We start from the raw sequence: 18388 nt of genomic DNA on the forward strand, positions 1-18388 counted from the left end.
CTTCCAGAGGCAGTTTGGAACTCAGTAGTTAGTGTTGCAACCGAGAACGGACGATTCTTTACACGCTTCAGCACTTGGCGGGTCCAATTCTGTGAGCTTGTGTGGCCTACCACTTAGCTACATAATTCTCATTACTGGAAATAGGGGATAACACACAATCACATTTCACAACGCTTTTAAAACAATTACCTTCACTCCAGATCACCAAATCAGCCAATTGATGATATGGGCACACTCGTCTAGAACACATCCATCCGTTTATATTCAAATGTATTTATATAGCCCTTCTTACATCAGCTGATATCTCAAAGTGCTGTACAGAAACCCAGCCTAAAGCCCCAAACAGCAAGCAATGCACGTGTAGAAGCACAGTACCTAGGAAAAACTCCCTAGAAAGGCCAAAACCTAGGAAGAAACCTAGAAAGGAACCAGGCAATGAGGGGTGGCCAGTCCTCTTCTGGCTGTGCCGGGTGGAGATTATAACAGAACATGTTCAAATGTTCATAAATGACCAGCATGGTCAAAAATAATAATCACAGTAGTTGTCGAGGGTGCAACAGGTCAGCACCTCAGGAGTAAATGTCAGTTGGCTTTTCATAGCCGATCATTGAGAGTATCTCTACCGCTCCTGCTGTCTCTAGAGAGTTGAGAACAGCAGGTCTGGACAGGTAGCACATCCGGTGAACAGGTCAGGGTTCCATAGCCGCAGGCAGAACAGTTGAAACTGGAGCAGCAGCACGGCCAGGTGAACTGGGGACAGCAAGGAGTCATCATGCCAGGTAGTCCTGAGGCATGGTCCTAGGGCTCAGGTCCTCCGAGAGAGAGAAAGAAAGAAAGAAAGAGAGAGAGAGAGAGAATTCGAGAGAGCATACTCAAATTCACACAGGACACTGGATAAGACAGGAGAAATACTCCAGAAATAACAGACTGACCCTAGCCCCCCGACACATAAACTACTGCAGCATAAATACTGGAGGCTGAGACAGGAGGGGTCAGGAGACACTGTGGCCCCATCCGATGATACCCCTGGACAGGGCCAAACAGGCAGGATATGCCTTCCCTGTGGCTCAGGTGGTAGAGTATGGTGTTTGCAATGCCAGCATGGTGTGTGCAACGCCAGGGTTGTGAGTTCGATTCCCACAGGGGGCCAGTACAAAAAAAAAAAAGACAAAAATGTAAATGTAAATAACCCCACCCACTTTGCCAAAGCACAGCCCCCACACCGCTAGAGGGATAACTTCAAACACCAACTTACCATCCTGAGACAAGGCCGAGTATAGCCCACAAAGATCTCCGCCACGGCACAACCCAAGGGGGGGCGCCAACCCAGACAGGAAGACCACGTCAGTGACTCAACCCACTCAAGTGACGCACCCCTCCGAGGGACGGCATGGAAGAGCACCAGTAAGCCAGTGACTCAGCCCCTGTAATAGGGTTAGAGGCAGAGAATCCCAGTGGAGAGAGGGGAACCAGCCAGGCAGAGACAGCAAGTGCGGTTTGTTGCTCCAGTGCCTTTCCGTTCACCTTCACACTCCTGGGCCAGACTACACTCAATCATAGGACCTACTGAAGAGATGAGTCTTCAATAAAGACTTAAAGGTTGAGACCGAGTCTGCGTCTCTCAAATGGGTAGGCAGACCATTCCAGAAAAATTGAGCTCTATAGGAGAAAGCCCTGTTTGCTTAGAAATTCTAGGGACAGTTAGGAGGCCTGCGCCTTGTGACCGTAGCGTACGTGTAGGTATGTACGGCAGGACCAAATCGGAAAGATAGGTAGGAGCAAGCCCATGTAATGCTTTGTAGGTTAGCAGTAAAACCTTGAAATCAGCCCTTGCCTTAACAGGAACCAGTGTAGGGAGGCTAGCACTGGAGTAATATGATCAAATGTTTTGGTTCTAGTCAGGATTCTAGCAGCCGTATTTGGCACTAACTAAAGTTTATTTTGTGCTTTATCCGGGTAGCCGGAAAGTAGAGCATTGCAGTAGTCTAACCTAGGAGTGACAAAAGCATGGATACATTTTTCTGCATCATTTTTGGACAGAAAATTTCTGATTTTTGCAATGTTACGTAGACGGAAAAAAGCTGTCCTTGAAACAGTCTTGATATGTTCGTCAAAAGAGAGATCAGGGTCCAGAGTAACGCCGAGGTCCTTCACAGTTTTATTTGAGACGACTGTACAACCATCAAGATTAATTGTCAGATTCAACAGAAGATCTCTTTGTTTCTTGTAACCTAGAACAAGCATCTCTGTTTTGTCCGAGTTTAAAGGTAGAACATTTGCAGCCATCCACTTCCTTATGTCTGAAATACAGGCTTCTGTGCAATTTTGGGGCTTCACCATGTTTCATCGAAATGTACAGCTGTGTGTCATCCGCATAGCAGTGAAAGTTAACATTATGTTTTCAAATGACATCCCCAAGAGGTAAGATATATAGCGACAACAATAGTGGTCCTAAAACAGAACCTTGAGGAACACCGACATTTACAGTTGATTTGTCAGAGGACAAACCATTCACAGAGACAAACTGATATCTTTCTGACAGATAAGATCTAAACCAGGCCAGAACTTGTCCGGGTAGACCAATTTGGGTTTCCAATCTCTCCAAAAGAATGTGGTGATCGATGGTATCAAAAGCAGCACTAAGGTCTAGGAGCACGAGGACAGATGCAGAGCCTCGGTCTGATGCCATTAAAAGGTAATTTACCATCTTCACAAGTGCAGTCTCAGTGCTATGATGGGGTCTAAAACCAGACTGAAGCGTTTCGTACACATTGTTTGTCTTCAGGAAGGCAGAACAGCTTTTTCAAAATTTTTTTTGAGGAATGGGAGATTCGATATAGGCCGATAGCTTTTTATATTTTCTGGGTCAAGGTTTGGCTTTTTCAAGAGAGGCTTTATTACTGCCACTTTTAGTGAGTTTGGTACACGTCCGGTGGATAGAGAGCCATTTATTTTCTTCAACATAGGAGGGCCAAGCACAGGGAGCAGCTCTTTCAGTAGTTTAGTTGGAATAGGGTCCAATATGCAGCTTGAAGGTTTAGAGGCCATGATTATTTTCATCATTGTGTCAAGAGATATAGTACTAAAACACTTGAGTGTCTCCCTTGATCCTAGGTCCTGGCAGAGTTGTGCAGACTCAGGACAACTGAGCTTTGGAGGAATACGCAGATTTAAAGAGGAGTCCGTCATTTGCTTTCTAATGATCATGATCTTTTCCTCAAAGAAGTTCATTATCACTGCTGAAGTGAAAGCCATCCTCTCTTGGGGAATGCTGCTTTTTAGTTAGCTTTGCGACAGTATCAAAAAAACATTTTGGGCATCAAGGAATCTTTGGGTTGTCTGAGAATTTATAGCACGACTTTTGATGATCGTTGGTTGGAGTCTGAGCAGATTATTTGTTGCGATTACAAACATAATAAAATGGTGGCCCGATAGTCCAGGATTATGAGGAAAAACATTAAGATCCACAACATTTATTCCATGGGACAAAAATGTGTCCAGAGTATGACTGTGGCAGTGAGTAGGTCCGGAGACATGTTGGACAAAACCCACTGAGTCGATGATGGCTCCGAAAGCCTTTTGGAGTGGGTCTGTTGACTTTTCCATATGAATATTAAAGTCACCAAAGATTTGAATATTATCTGCTATGACTACAAGGTCTGATAGGAATTCAGGGAACTCAGTGAGGAACGCTGTATATGGACCAAGAGGCCTGTAAACAGTAGCTATAAAAAGTGATTGAGTAGGCTGCATAGATTTCATGACAAGAAGCTCAAAAAACGAAAACATCGTTTTATTTTGTAAATTCAAATTTGCTATCATAAATGTTAGCAATACGGGGGATATGGTCACTAGTGTAACCAGGAGGTGAGGCCTCATTTCTAATCGACCTGGCCGGGGTATCCTGGAATGACATTGACCTCATCCCGTCAGTAGAGGATGCCTGGTTATTCTTTAAAAGTGCCTTCCTCACCATCTTAAATAAGCATGCTCCATTCAAAAAATGTAGAACTAGGAATAGATATAGTCCTTGGTTCACTCCAGACCTGTCTGCCCTTGGCCAGCACAAACACATCCTGTGGCATTCTGCATTAGCATCGAATAGCCCCCGTGATATGCAACTTTTCAGGGAAGTTAGGAACAAATATACACAGGCAGTTAGGAAAGCTAAGGCTAGCTTTTTCAAACCAAAATTTGCATCCTGTAGTACAAAGTCAAAAAAGTTCTGGGACACTGTAAAGTCCATGGAGAATAAGAGCACCTCCTCCCAGCTGCCCACTGCTCTGAGGCTAGGAAACACTGTTACCACCGATAAATCCACTATAATTGAGAATTTCAATACGCATTTCTCTACGGCTGGCCATGCTTTCCACCTGGCTACCCCTACACCGGTCAACTGCCCGGCACCCTCCACAGCAACCCGCCCAAGCCCGCACCATTTCTCCTTCACCCAAATCCAGATAGATGATGTTCTGAAAGAGCAGCAAAATCTGGACCCCTACGAATCAGCCGGGCTATACAATCTGGAACCTCTCTTTCTAAAATGATCTGCCGAAATTGTTGCAACCCCTATTATTAGCCTGTTCAACCTCTCTTTCGTATTGTCTGAGGTTCACAAAGATTGGAAAGCTGCCGCGGTCATGCCCCTCTTCAAAGGGGGTGACACTCTAGACCCAAACTGCTACAGACCTATATCTATCCTACCCTGTCTTTCTAAGGTCTTCAAAAGCCAAGTTAAAAAGATTACCGACCATTTCGAATCCCACTGTACCTTCTCCGCTATGCAATCTGGTTTCAGAGCTGGTCATGGGTGCACCTCAGCCAATGATGTCGCTCTTGCTGCCAGTGATTCTCTGATCCACCTCTACGCAGACGACACCATTCTGTATACTTCTGGCCCCTCTTTGGACACTGTGTTAACCTCTCTAGGGGAGGTGAAAATCGTCCCACACTATTCAACAGCCAGTGACAAATCAGAGCGCCAAATTTAAACCCACAAAATGTCATAATTCAAAGTTCTCAAACATAGGACTATTTTACACCATTTTATAGATACACTTCTCCTGAATCAAACCACGTTGTCCGATTTCCAAAAGGCTTTACAGCGAAGCAAATCATTAGATTATGTTAGGAGAGTACATAGACACAAAAAACCACACAGCCATTTCCAAGCAACTAGCATGCAACACAAATACCCAAAACACAGCTAAATGCAGCACTAAGCTTTGATGATCTTCATCAGATGACACTCCTAGGACATTATGTTATGCAATACATGCATGTTTTGTTCAATCAAGTTCATATTTATATCAAAAACCAGCATTTTACATTAGCATGTGATGTTCAGAACTAGCATACCCACCGAAAACTTCCAGTGAATTTACTAACTTACTCACGATAAACGTTGACCGAATACATAAATGATTTTAAGAATTATAGATACAGAACTCCTTTATGCAATGGCTATGTCCGATTTTAAAATAGCTTTTCGGCGAAAGCACATTTTGCAATATTCTGAGTACATAGCTCGGCCATCACAGGCTAGCTAATTTGACACCCACCAAGTTTGGGACAACCTAAAGTCAGAATTACTATTAGAAAAATTGGATTACCTTTGCTGTTGTTCGTCAGAATGCACTCCCAGGACTTCTACTTCAACAACAAATGTTGTTTTGGTTCCAAATAATCCATAGTTATATCCAAATGCTGCCGTTTTGTTCGTGCGTTCAGGTCACTATCCGAAGGGTAACGCGCGAGCGCATTTCGTGACAAAAAAATTCAAAATATTCCATTACTGTACTTAGAAGCACGTCAAACGCTGTTTAAAATCAATTTTTATGCTACTTTTCTCATAAAATAGCGATAATATTCCAACCGGGCAATGTTGTATTCATTCAGAGAGAGAAAGAAAAAAATGGAGTAGTCTCGTAAACGCACATCTCAGTCTCACTGTCCCCAGGCTGACCACTTACAACTTCTGCTGCTGTTCTTTGCCCAGAGACAGCAGACACCCCATTCCACTTTCTGGCGGCTTTAGAGAGCCAATGGAAGCCTTAGAAAATGTCACATTACAGCCCAGATGCTGTATTTTCGATAGAGATGCAACAGAAGGACAACAAATTGTCAGACAGGGCACTTCCTGTATGGAATCTTCTCAGGTTTTGGCCTGCCATATGAGTTCTGTTATACTCACAGACACCATTCAAACAGTTTTAGAAACTTTAGAGTGTGTTCTATCCAAATCTACTAATTATATGCATATTCTAGTTTCTGGGCAGTTTTTTATCCGGCCGTGAAAATACTGCCCCCATACGACAACAGGTTAACTAACCTCCAGACAAGCTTCAATGCCATACAACTCTCCTTCCGTGGCCTCCAACTGCTCTTAAATGCAAGTTAAACTAAATGCATGCTCTTCAACCGATCACTGCCCGCACCTGCCCGCCCGTCCAGCATCACTACTCTGGATGGTTCTGACAGAAGATGTGGACAACTACAAATACCTAGGTGTCTGGTTAGACTGTAAACTCTCCTTCCAGACTCACATTAAGCATCTCCAATCCAAAATTAAATCTAGAATCGGCTTCCTATATTGTAACAAAGCATCCTGCACTCATGCTGCCAAACATACCCTTGTAAAACTGACCATCCTACCGATGCTCGACTTCAGCGATGTCATCTATAAAATAGCCTCCAACACTCTACTCAACAAACTGGATGCAGTCTATCACAGTGCCATCCGCTTTGTCACCAAAGCCCCATACACTACCCACCACTGCGACCTGTACGCTCTCGTTGGTTGGCCCTCGCTTCATACTCGTCGCCAAACCCACTGGCTACAGGTTATCTACAAGTCTCTGCTAGGTATCTCAGCTCACTGGTCACCATAGCAGCACCCACTCGTAGCACACGCTCCAGCAGGTATATCTCACCGGTCAACCCCAAAGCCTCCTTTGGTCGCCTTTCCTTCCAGTTCTCTGCTGCCAATGACTGGAACGAACTGCAAAAATCACTGAAGCTGGAGACCCATATCTCCCTCACTAGCTTTAAGCACCAGCTATCAGAGCAACTCACAGATCACTGCACCTGTACATAGCCTATCTGTAAACAGCCCATCTATCTACCTCATCCGCATACTGTATTTATCTTGCTCCTTTGCACTCCAGTATCTCTACTTGCACATTCATCTTCTGCACATCTACCATTCCAGTGTTTAATTGCTATATTGTAATTATTTCGCCACCATGGCCTATTCATTGCCGTAACTCCCTTATCTTACCTCATTTGCACTCACTGTATATATACTTTTTTCTTCTTTTTTTGTTTTGTTTATTCCATGTGTAACTCTGTGTTGTTGTATGTTTTTTATTTATTTATTTTATTTATTTCACCTTTATTTAACCAGGTAGGCAAGTTGAGAACAAGTTCTCATTTACAATTGCGACCTGGCCAAGATAAAGCAAAGCAGTTCGACAACATACAACAACACAGAGTTACACATGGAGTAAACAACATACAGTCAATAATACAGTAGAAAAAAAAATATAAGACTATATACAATGTGAGCAAATGATGTGAGATAAGGGAGGTAAAAGCAAAAAAATGCCATGGTGGCAAAGTAAATAAAGTATAGCAAGAAAAACACTGGAATGGTAGATTTGTAGTTTGAAGAAAGTTCAAAGTTCAAATATAAATAATATGGTGCAAAGGAGCAAAATAAATAAAATAAATAAATACAGTAGGGGAAGAGGTAGTAGTTTGGGCTAAATTATAGATGGGCTATGTACAGGTGCAGTGATCTGTGAGCTGCTCTGACAGCTGGTGCTTAAAGCTAGTGAGGGAGATAAGTGTTTCCAATTTCAGAGATTTTTGTAGTTCGTTCCAGTCGTTTGCAGCTGAGAACTGGAAGGAGAGACGACCAAAGGAGGAGTTGGCTTTAGGGGTGACCAGAGAGATATACCTGCTGGAGCGCGTGCTACAGGTGGGTGCTGCTATGGTGACCAGTGAGCGGAGATAAGGGGGGACTTTACCTAGCAGGGTCTTGTAGATGACCTGGAGCCAATGTGTTTGGCGACGATTATGAAGTGAAGGCCAGCCAACGAGAGCATACAGATCGCAGTGGTGGGTTGTATATGGGGCTTTGGTGACAAAACGGATGGCACTGTGATAGACTGCATCCAGCTTGTTGAGTAGGGTATTGGAGGCTATTTTGTAAATGACATCGCCGAAGTCGAGGATTGGTAGGATGGTCAGTTTTACGAGGGTATGTTTGGCAGCATGAGTGAAGGATGCTTTGTTGCGAAATAGGAAGCCAATTCTAGATTTCACTTTGGATCGGAGATGATTGATGTGAGTCTGGAAGGAGAGTTTACAGTCTAACCAGACACCTAGGTATTTGTAGTTGTCCACAAATTCTAAGTTAGAACCGTCCAGAGAAGTTATGCTGGATGGGCGGGCAGGTGCAGGCAGCGATCGGTTGAAGAGCATGCATTTAGTTTTACTTGTGTTTAGGAGCAGTTGGAGGCCACGGAAGGAGAGTTGAATGGCATTGAAGCTCGTCTGGAGGGTTGTTAACACAGTGTCCAAAGAAGGGCCAGAAGTATACAGAATGGTGTCGTCTGCGTAGAGGTGGATCAGAGATTCACCAGCAGCAAGAGCGACATCATTTATGTATACAGAGAAAAGAGTTGGCCCAAGAATTGAACCCTGTGGTACCCCCATAGAGACTGCCAGAGGTCCAGACAGTAGGCCCTCCGATTTGACACACTGAACTCTGTCAGAGAAGTAGTTGGTGAACCAGGCGACGCAATCGTTTGAGAAACCAACGCTACTAAGTCTGCCGATGAGGATGTGGTGATTAACAGAGTCAAAAGCTTTGGCCAGGTCAATGAATACGGCAGCACAGTATTGTTTCTTATCGATGGCGGTTACGATGTCGTTTAGGACCTTGAGCGTGGCTGAGGTGCACCCATGACCAGCTCTGAAACCAGATTGCATAGCGGAGAGGGTGCGGTGGGATTCGAAATAGTCGGTAATCTGTTTGTTGACTTGGCTTTCGAAGACCTTAGAAAGGCAGGGTAGGATGGATATAGGTCTGTAGCAATTTGGGTCAAGAGTGTCACCTCCTTTGAAGAGGGGGATGACAGCAGCTGCTTTCCAATCTATGGGAATCTCAGACGACACGAAAGAGAGGTTGAACAGGCTAGTAATAGGGGTTGCAATAATTTCGGCAGATAATTTTAGAAAGAAAGGGTCCAGATTGTCAAGCCCAGCTGATTTGTAGGGGTCCAGATTTTGCAGCTCTTTCAGAACATCAGCTGAATGGATTTGGGAGAAGGAGAAATGGGGGAGGTTTGGGCGAGTAGCTGTGGGGGGTGCAGTGCTGTTGAATGCAGTAGGGGTAGTTAGGTGGAAAGCATGGCCAGCCGTAGAAAAATGCTTATTGAAATTCTCAATTATAGTGGGCTTATCGGTGGTGACAGAGTTTCCTATCCTCAGTGCAGTGGGCAGTTGGGAGGAGGTGTTCTTATTCTCCATGGACTTTACAATGTCCCAGAACTTTTTAGAGTTGGAGTTGCACGAAGCAAATTTTTGTTTGAAAAAGCTAGCCTTGGCGTTTCTAACTGCCTGTGTGTATTGGTTTCTAACTTCCCTAAAAGTTGCATATCGCGGGGGCAGTTCGATGCTAATGCAGAACGCCACAGGATATTTTTGTGTTGGTTAAGGGCAGTCAGGTCTGGGGAGAACCAAGGGCTATATCTGTTCCTGGTTCTAAATTTCTTGAAAGGGGCATGCTTATTTAAGATGGTGAGGAAGGCATTTTTAAAATATAACCAGGCATCCTCTACTGACGGGATGAGGTCAATATCCTTCCAGGATACCAGGGCCAGGTCGATTAGAAAGGCTTGCTCGTTGAAATGTTTCAGGGAGCGTTTGACAGTGATGAGTGGAGGTCGTTTGACCGCTGACCCATTACGGGTGCAGGCAATGAGGCAGTGATCGCTGAGATCTTGGTTGAAAACAGGTGTAATTAGAGGGCACATTGGTTAGGATGATATCTATGAGGGTGCCAGAGTTTGCGGCTTTGGGGTTGTACCTGGTGGGTTCATTAATAATTTGTGTGAGATTGAGGGCATCAAGCTTGGATTGTAGAATGGCTGGGGTGTTAAGCATGTCCCAGTTTAGGTCGCCTAGTAGCACGAGCTCTGAAGATAGATGGGGGGCAATCAGTTCACATATGGTGTCCAGAGCACAGCTAGGGGCCGAGGGGGGTCTATAGCAGGCGGCAACGGTGAGAGACTTGTTTTTGGAGAGATGGATTTTTAGAAGTAGAAGTTCAAATTCTTTGGGTACAGACCTGGATAGCAGGACAGAACTCTGCAGGCTATCTCTGCAGTAGATTGCAACACCGCCCCCTTTGGTCGTTCTATCTTGTCTGAAAACGTTGTAGTTAGGGATGATGATTTCACCGTTTTTGGTGGACTTCCTAAGCCAAGATTCAGACACAGCTAGGACATCCGGGTTGGCAGAGTGTGCTAAAGCAGTGAATAAAACAAACTTAGGGAGGAGGCTTCTAATGTTAACATGCATGAAACCAAGGCTATTACGGTTACAGAAGTCATCAAAAGAGAGCGCCTGGGGAGTAGGAGTGGAGCCAGGCACTGCAGGGCCTGGATTCACCTCTACATCCCCAGAGGAGCAGAGAAGAATAAGTATGAGGGTACGGCTAAAAGCTATAAGAATTGGTCGTCTGTGACGTCCAGAATAGAGAGAAAAAGGAGCAGGTTTCTGGGGGCGATAAAATAGCTTCAAGGTATAATGTACAGACAAAGGTATGGTGGGATGTGAGTACAGAGGAGGTAAACCTAGGCATTTAGTGATTATGAGAGAGATATTGTCTCTAGAAACATCATTGAAACCAGAAGATGTCATAGCATGTGTGGGTGGAGGAACTGAGAGGTTGGATAAGGTATAATGCGCAGGGCTAGAGGCTCTACAGTGAAATAAGCCAATAAACACTAACCAGAACAGCAATGGACAAGGCATATTGACATTAAGGAGAGGCATGCTTAGCCGAGTGATCAGAGGGTCCAGTGAGATTCAGACATTTAGCCGGGCCATAGGTAGCAAGCTGGTGGAAGATGGGAGGGAGGTCTGTTTTTAGCCACCTCGTGCGTTTCCGTCTGTGGGTTAGTGGGGTTCCGTGTGGAAGGGGGGACCTGTCCAAGTTGGCAAAATAGTTAGTTATAGTGGCCCAAGAAAAGTGTCCGATAGACCTATTCAGATCGCAGCCGAAAAGACAGCTAACGATTAGCCGGCCGCAGATGGGCGATCAGGTTACGTCGCGACGGAGGGGCCAGTTGGATAACTCCCTCGGGCAGATAACGTCGGTGGTCCAGTCGTGAAGACCCGATGGGGCTCCGCATCGGCAGTAAAACGGGTCAGGATAGGTGAGTTGTAGCCCAGGAGACACTTCAACTGGCTAGCTCAGGAACAGCCCACGAGTGGCTGACGAAACTCCTCAGCTGGCTAGCTGGCCAGCTCCGCCATAATGTGTGTTAATTCCGTGACCGACGTTGCCAATAGCCACTCAGGTAGCAGCTAGTTAGCTGCAAGATCCAGGTGTAAATGTCCAGAGCCTGCGGTAGAAATCGGGGAAAGGAGAGAGAATAGGTCCGATATGCTCTGGTCTGAGTCGCGCTGTACAAAAACTGGCGATAGCTTTTCGAGCTAATGGACAGCTGAGGACGGCTAACCGTGGCTAGCTGAACTTCAACGTTAGCCAGTGAAAATGGCTAACCTCTGGCTAGCTTCTGTTGTGGAATTCAGATGAGGTAAATAATACTTTTTTTTTGTTTGTTTTTTTAAAATTGGTGAGGCGGGTTGCAGGAGAGTGCTTTGAGGTTGAGTATTTGAATAAAAAAAATGTAAAAAGATAAGTGAAGAAAAAAAATATGTAAATATATATATATATATATACACGAGACACGACAGGACGTCTGAACTGCTACGCCATCTTGGATACATGTGTCGAATTGCTATGCTTTATCTTGGCCAGGTCGCAGTTGCAAATGAGAACTTGTTTTTAACTAGCCTACCTGGTTAAATAAAGGTGAAAAAATACTAATAACTTTACACGGTAAATTCATCATGCTTAAGCCATGTTTCAGTCAGGCCAATCACATCAAGATTATGATCAGTGATTAGTTAATTGACTACAACTGCCTTGGAAGTGAGGGACCTAACAATATCCTCATGTATGTCTCTTAGATGTGATCAATCTAAACAGTGGACCAAATGATTCAACTCAGTTTCACCTTCAAATACCATCTCTCAATGTGCCTGTGGGAAACATAAGAAAGGGCCATTGTTGCTATAGCTCTGGGCAGGAAGGAACTGCAAGTTGAACCCGGTGAGATAGACTCCTAAATTGATAGTGCAGTTTGTTTTGGCGATTTTACAGCTAGCTAGCTACTTCACATGCTGATATTGGCTTTGGTAGTATTGTGTGTAGCTGCATTTGCTAGCTAGCTAGCCCATAGAGAGAGCATTGCATTGTGGGTTTTGTAGTTGGCTTGAGCTGCAACAGATTTCCAGAACGATTTTCACATGTTGCCACCAACCTTGTTATAATGACAAAATGAAACATTTGTTCACAAACATTTCTTCTTCACATATTAGTGTTATTTAACACTGTTAATCATAGGAATTAGTGGTTTGGGGTGGATTATCCCTTTAATGCAGAAGGCATGGACACTCAGATGACTAAACACACTGTTATTGAATCATACACACACACATGCAGGCACGCACTTTCTCTCTGTGACCCACACATGCATACAAATTCTTTCTTCTCTCTCTCTCTCTCACTCACTCCCCCCCTCTTTCTCTCTCACATACACACTAACCCCAGTCTCTCCTTTCCCCTCCACCAGGAGTTTGAGAACACAGAGGGAGAGGAGTACCAGGCTGACCTGGTCTCGTCTCAGAATGGACCTGAAGTTTACATCCTCCCCCTCACTGAGGTCTCCCTGCCTGTCTCCAAACAGCCCGGACGATCCAGTAAGATCCTAGTCCATCTATGACCCATCACCTATTACCTTTGAACTTTCACCTCTATATATCACCTATGACCCATATGGCTGTCTCTTTTCTCCTCTCCTCTCTCCTTTCCTCTCTTCTCTCCTCTTCTCTCGAGTAATTAAACGTCAAATCTAGCCCTGGGTTAATCAAATTGCTTGATTACTCAAATGAGTGTTACTAGAGTTGTCTCAGGTCCACACTCCAGGCTGCACTAATCCAAATGGCACCCTATTCCCTACACAGTGCACAACGTTGGACCACGGGACTTGTAGTGCGTTATGGTGCCATTTGGAATGCATACGTTGACCCAACAGGGCCATCATCATACCCCATCATCAGAACATCATCATACCCCATCATCAGAACATCATCATACCCCATCATCAGAACATCATCATACCCCATCATCAGAACATCATCATACCCCATCATCAGAACATCATCATACCCCATCATCAGAACACCATCATACCCCATCATCAGAACATCATCATACCCCATCATCATACCCCATCATCAGAACACCATCATACCCCATCATCAGAACACCATCAGAATATTATCAGAACATCACCATACCCCATCATCAGAACACCATCATACCCCATCATCAGAACATCATCATACCCCATCATCATACCCCATCATCAGAACACCATCATACCCCATCATCAGAACACCATCAGAATATTATCAGAACATCACCATACCCCATCATCAGAACACCATCATACCCCATCATCAGAACATCATCATACCCCATCATCATACCCCATCATCAGAACACCATCATACCCCATCATCAGAACACCATCAGAATATTATCAGAACATCACCATACCCCATCATCAGAACACCATCATACCCCATCATCAGAACATCATCATACCCCATCATCAGAACACCATCAGAATATTATCAGAACATCACCATACCCCATCATCAGAACACCATCATACCCCGTCATCAGAACACCATCATACCCCATCATCAGAACACCATCATACCCCATCATCAGAACATCATCAGAACATCATACCCCATCATCAGAACATTATCAGAACATCATCATACCCCATCATCAGAACATCATCAGAACATTATCATACCCCATCATCAGAACATCATCATACCCCATCATCAGAACATCATCAGAACATCATACCCCATCATCAGAACATCATACCCCATCATCAGAATATTACCATACCCCATCATCATAACATCATCATACCCCATCATCTGAATAACATCATACCCCATAATCAGAACATTATCAGAACATCATCATACCCCATCATCAGAACACCATCATACCCCATCATCATACCCCAGTATCAGAACATCATCAGAATAACATCATACCCCATCATCAGAACATCATCATACCCCATCATCAGAACATCATCAGAACATCATACCCCATCATCAGAACATTATCATACCCCATCATCAGAACATCAGAACATCGTCATACCCCATCATCAGAACATTATCAGAACATCATCATACCCCATCATCAGAATATTACCATACCCCATCATCATAACATCATCATACCCCATCATCTGAATAACATCATACCCCATAATCAGAACATTATCAGAACATCATCATACCCCATCATCAAAACATCATCATACCCCATCATCAGAACATCATCATACCCCATCATCAGAACATCATCATACCCCATCATCAGATCATCATACCCCAGTATCAGAACACCATCAGAACATCATCATACCCCATCATCAGAATAACATCATACCCCATCATCATAACGTCATCAGAAAATTATCAGAGCATCATCATACCCCATCACCAGAACATCATCAGAACATCATCATACCCCATCATCAGAATAACATCATACCCCATCATCATAACGTCATCAGAACATTATCAGAACATCATCATACCCCATCACCAGAACATCATCAGAACATCATCATACCCCATCATCAGAATAACATCATACCCCATCATCATAACGTCATCAGAACATTATCAGAACATCATCATACCCCATCACCAGAACATCATCAGAACATCATCATACCCCATCATCAGAATAACATCATACCCCATCATCAGAACATCATCAGCACATCATCATACCCCATCATCAGAACATCATCATACCCCATCACCAGAACATCATCAGAACATCATCATACCCCAACATCAGAATAACATCATACCCCATCATCATAACATCATCAGAACATTATCAGAACATCATCATACCCCATCATCATGACATCATCAGAACATTATCAGAACATCATCATACCCCATCAGAACACCATCATACCCCAGTATCAGAACATCATCAGAACCCATCATCAGAACATCATCATACCCCATCATCATACCCCAGTATCAGAACATCATCAGAACATCATCAGAACATCATCATACCCCAGTGTCAGAACATCATCAGAACATCATCATAACATCATCAGAACATCATCATACCCCATCATCAGAACATCATCATACCCCATCATCAGAACATCATCATACCCCATCATCATACACCATCATCAGAACATCATCATACCCCATCATCATACTCCATCATCATATCCCATCATCATACCCCATCATCAGAACATCATCATACCCCATCATCAGAACACCATCATACCCCATCATCAGAACATCATCAGAACATCATACCCCATCATCAGAACATCATACCCCATCATCAGAATATTACCATACCCCATCATCATAACATCATCATACCCCATCATCAGAACATCATCATACCCCATCATCAGAACATCATCAGAACCCATCATCAGACCATCATCATACCCATCATCAGAACATCATCAGAACATCATCATACCCCATCATCAGAACATCATCAGAACTTCATCATACCCCATCATCAGAACATCATCAGAACCCATCATCAGAACATCATCATACCCCATCGACAGAACATCATCAGAACATCATCATACCCCATCATCATACCCCATCATCAGAACATCATCATACCCCATCATCAGAACATCATCATACCCCATCATCAGAACATCATCATACCCCATCATCATAACATCATCAGAACATCATCATACCCCATCATCAGAACACCATCAGAACATCATCATACCCCATCATCAGAACATCATCATACCCCATCATCAGAACATCATCATACCCCATCATCAGAACATCATCAGAACATCATCATACCCCATCATCAGAACATCATCATACCCCATCATCATACCCCATCATCAGAACATCATCATACCCCATCATCAGAACATCATCATACCCCATCATCAGAACATCATCATACCCCATCATCAGAACATCATCATACCCCATCATCAGAACATCATCATACCCCATCATCATACCCCATCATCAGAACATCATCATACCCCATCATCAGAACATCATCATACCCCATCATCAGAACATCATCATACCCCATCATCATACACCATCATCAGAACATCATCATACCCCATCATCATACTCCATCATCAGAACATCATCATGCCCCATCATCAGAACATCATCATGCCCCATCATCAGAACATCATCATGCCCCATCATCAGAACATTGGCCTGCACACTGGGTTGTTAATTTGAGAGATGGTGAGAATTTCCGTGACAAACAGGTACAGAGCACAGACATGCTCTCTTTTCCACTCTTCCTCCATCTCCCTTCCTCTCCCTTTCTCTCTCACTCTAACATCTGTCTGTTGCGTAATGCAGAATGAGGCTGGCCTGCTGCAGTGCTCCATGGCAGTTTATGTGTGTGTGTGTGTGTGTGTGTGTGTGTGTGTGTGTGTGTGTGTGTGTGTGTGTGTGTGTGTGTGTGTGTGTGTGTGTGTGTGTGTGTGTGTGTGAGGAATGCAAGAGAGCTGGAGCACATTGGGGAGGAAGGAAGCCAACCCTCACACTCTCTAATTCTCTGGGCTGTCAGCTGTTTGCTGTACTTCATGGTGTGTGTGTGTGTGTGTGTGTGTGTGTGTGGTTTGTTGTGCTCTGAATCCCAGGATGTGAGCGTGAGCAGGGATTGGACATGCCAGCATCAGGCTAGCAGCCAATTGCCTCCCTCCCTCCTGTCCTCCATAGCTACGGCCGTATGATTGGTTCAGGTGTTGCAGGGTGAGGAGAGGAGACGGGGAGAGGGGGAAAGAGTGGGGGAGAGAGGAGAGAACAGAGGAGAAAGGAGGGGTGGGAGAGCGGGAGAGAGTGGGGGAGAGAGGAGAGAACAGAGGAGAAAGGAGGCATGGGATAGGGGGAGAGAGTGGGGAGTCAGGAGAGAACAGAGGACAGAGGAGAAAGGAGGGGTGTGAGAGGAGGAGAGAGAAGATAGAACAGAGCACAGAGGAGAAAGGAGGGGTGGGAGAGGAGGAGAGAGAAGATAGAACAGAGCACAGAGGAGAAAGGAGGGGTGGGAGAGGGTAGAGAGTATGAGAGTGGGGGAGAGAGGAGAGAACAGAGGACAGAGGAGAAAGAAGGGGTGGGAGAGGGGGAGAGAGTGGGGGAGAGAGGAGAGAACAGAGGACAGGGGAGAAAGGAGGGGTGAGAGAGTGGAGAGGACAGAGGAGAAAGGAGGGGTGGGAAAGGGGGAGAGAGGAGAGAACAGAGGAGAAAGGAGGGGTGGGAGAGAGGAGAGGACAGAGGAGAAAGGAGGGGTGGAAAAGGGGGAGAGAGTGAGGGAGAGAGGAGAGAACAGAGGACAGAGGAGAAAGGAGGGGTGGGAGAGAGGAGAGGACAGAGGAGAAAGGAGGGGTGGGAAAGGGGGGAGAGAGGAGAGAACAGAGGAGAAATGAGGGGTGGGAATTGTTTAAAAAAAACAGGGGGATTGATTTAGGTGATTCAATGAAAACAACTGTTGAAAAAAGGAGAGGAGAGGAGAGGATGAGAAGAGAGGAGGAGGGGAGATTTATGAGGGATTGGCTCTGGTCTGGATGCATTGTTTTCCTGTTAATCTATCCTCCTCCTCTTCCTCTCCATCCTCTGTTTCTCTGTGGTCCTGAATCCCAGTGCTATTGACTCTGTGCTGCTGTCTTTTAAACTCTGCAGTCAGAAACAGAAAGTCACCCACACATACATACACATTATTTATACTTCTCTCTCTCTTTCTCTCTCTCTCACTCTCTCTGTCTCTCTCTTTCTCTCTTTCTCTCTCTCTGTCTCTCTCTTTCTCTCACTCTGTCTCTCTCTTTCTCTCTCTCTGTCTCTCTCTTTCTCTTTCTCTCACTCTCTCTTTCTCTCTCTTTCTCTCACTCTCTCTCTCTCTCTGTCTCTCTCTTTCTCT

At 44.6% G+C, this 18388-nt stretch overlaps 1 protein-coding gene and 1 long non-coding RNA gene across 2 annotated transcripts in view; one reads left to right on the forward strand and one right to left on the reverse strand.

Annotated features, from left to right (window-relative positions):
* LOC115171874 (serine/threonine-protein kinase LMTK1) overlaps positions 1 to 18388 on the forward strand; it is a gene marked incomplete at its 5' end in the record, with an annotated part of 83915 nt that overhangs the window by 36902 nt on the left and 28625 nt on the right. Inside the window, 1 exon segment of the mRNA XM_029729056.1 lies at positions 12936 to 13062. Within this exon segment, the coding sequence (XP_029584916.1) occupies positions 12936 to 13062 (127 nt within the window).
* LOC115171875 (uncharacterized) lies at positions 3846 to 12238 on the reverse strand. The gene is made up of 3 exons (XR_003871271.1): positions 12137 to 12238; positions 5574 to 5576; positions 3846 to 3881 (listed from the first exon to the last, which is right to left on the reverse strand). It is a non-coding gene; the product is annotated as an uncharacterized LOC115171875 (long non-coding RNA).

This window comes from Salmo trutta, chromosome 32 (assembly GCF_901001165.1).
Source record: "Salmo trutta chromosome 32, fSalTru1.1, whole genome shotgun sequence".
Lineage (NCBI taxonomy): Eukaryota > Metazoa > Chordata > Actinopteri > Salmoniformes > Salmonidae > Salmo > Salmo trutta.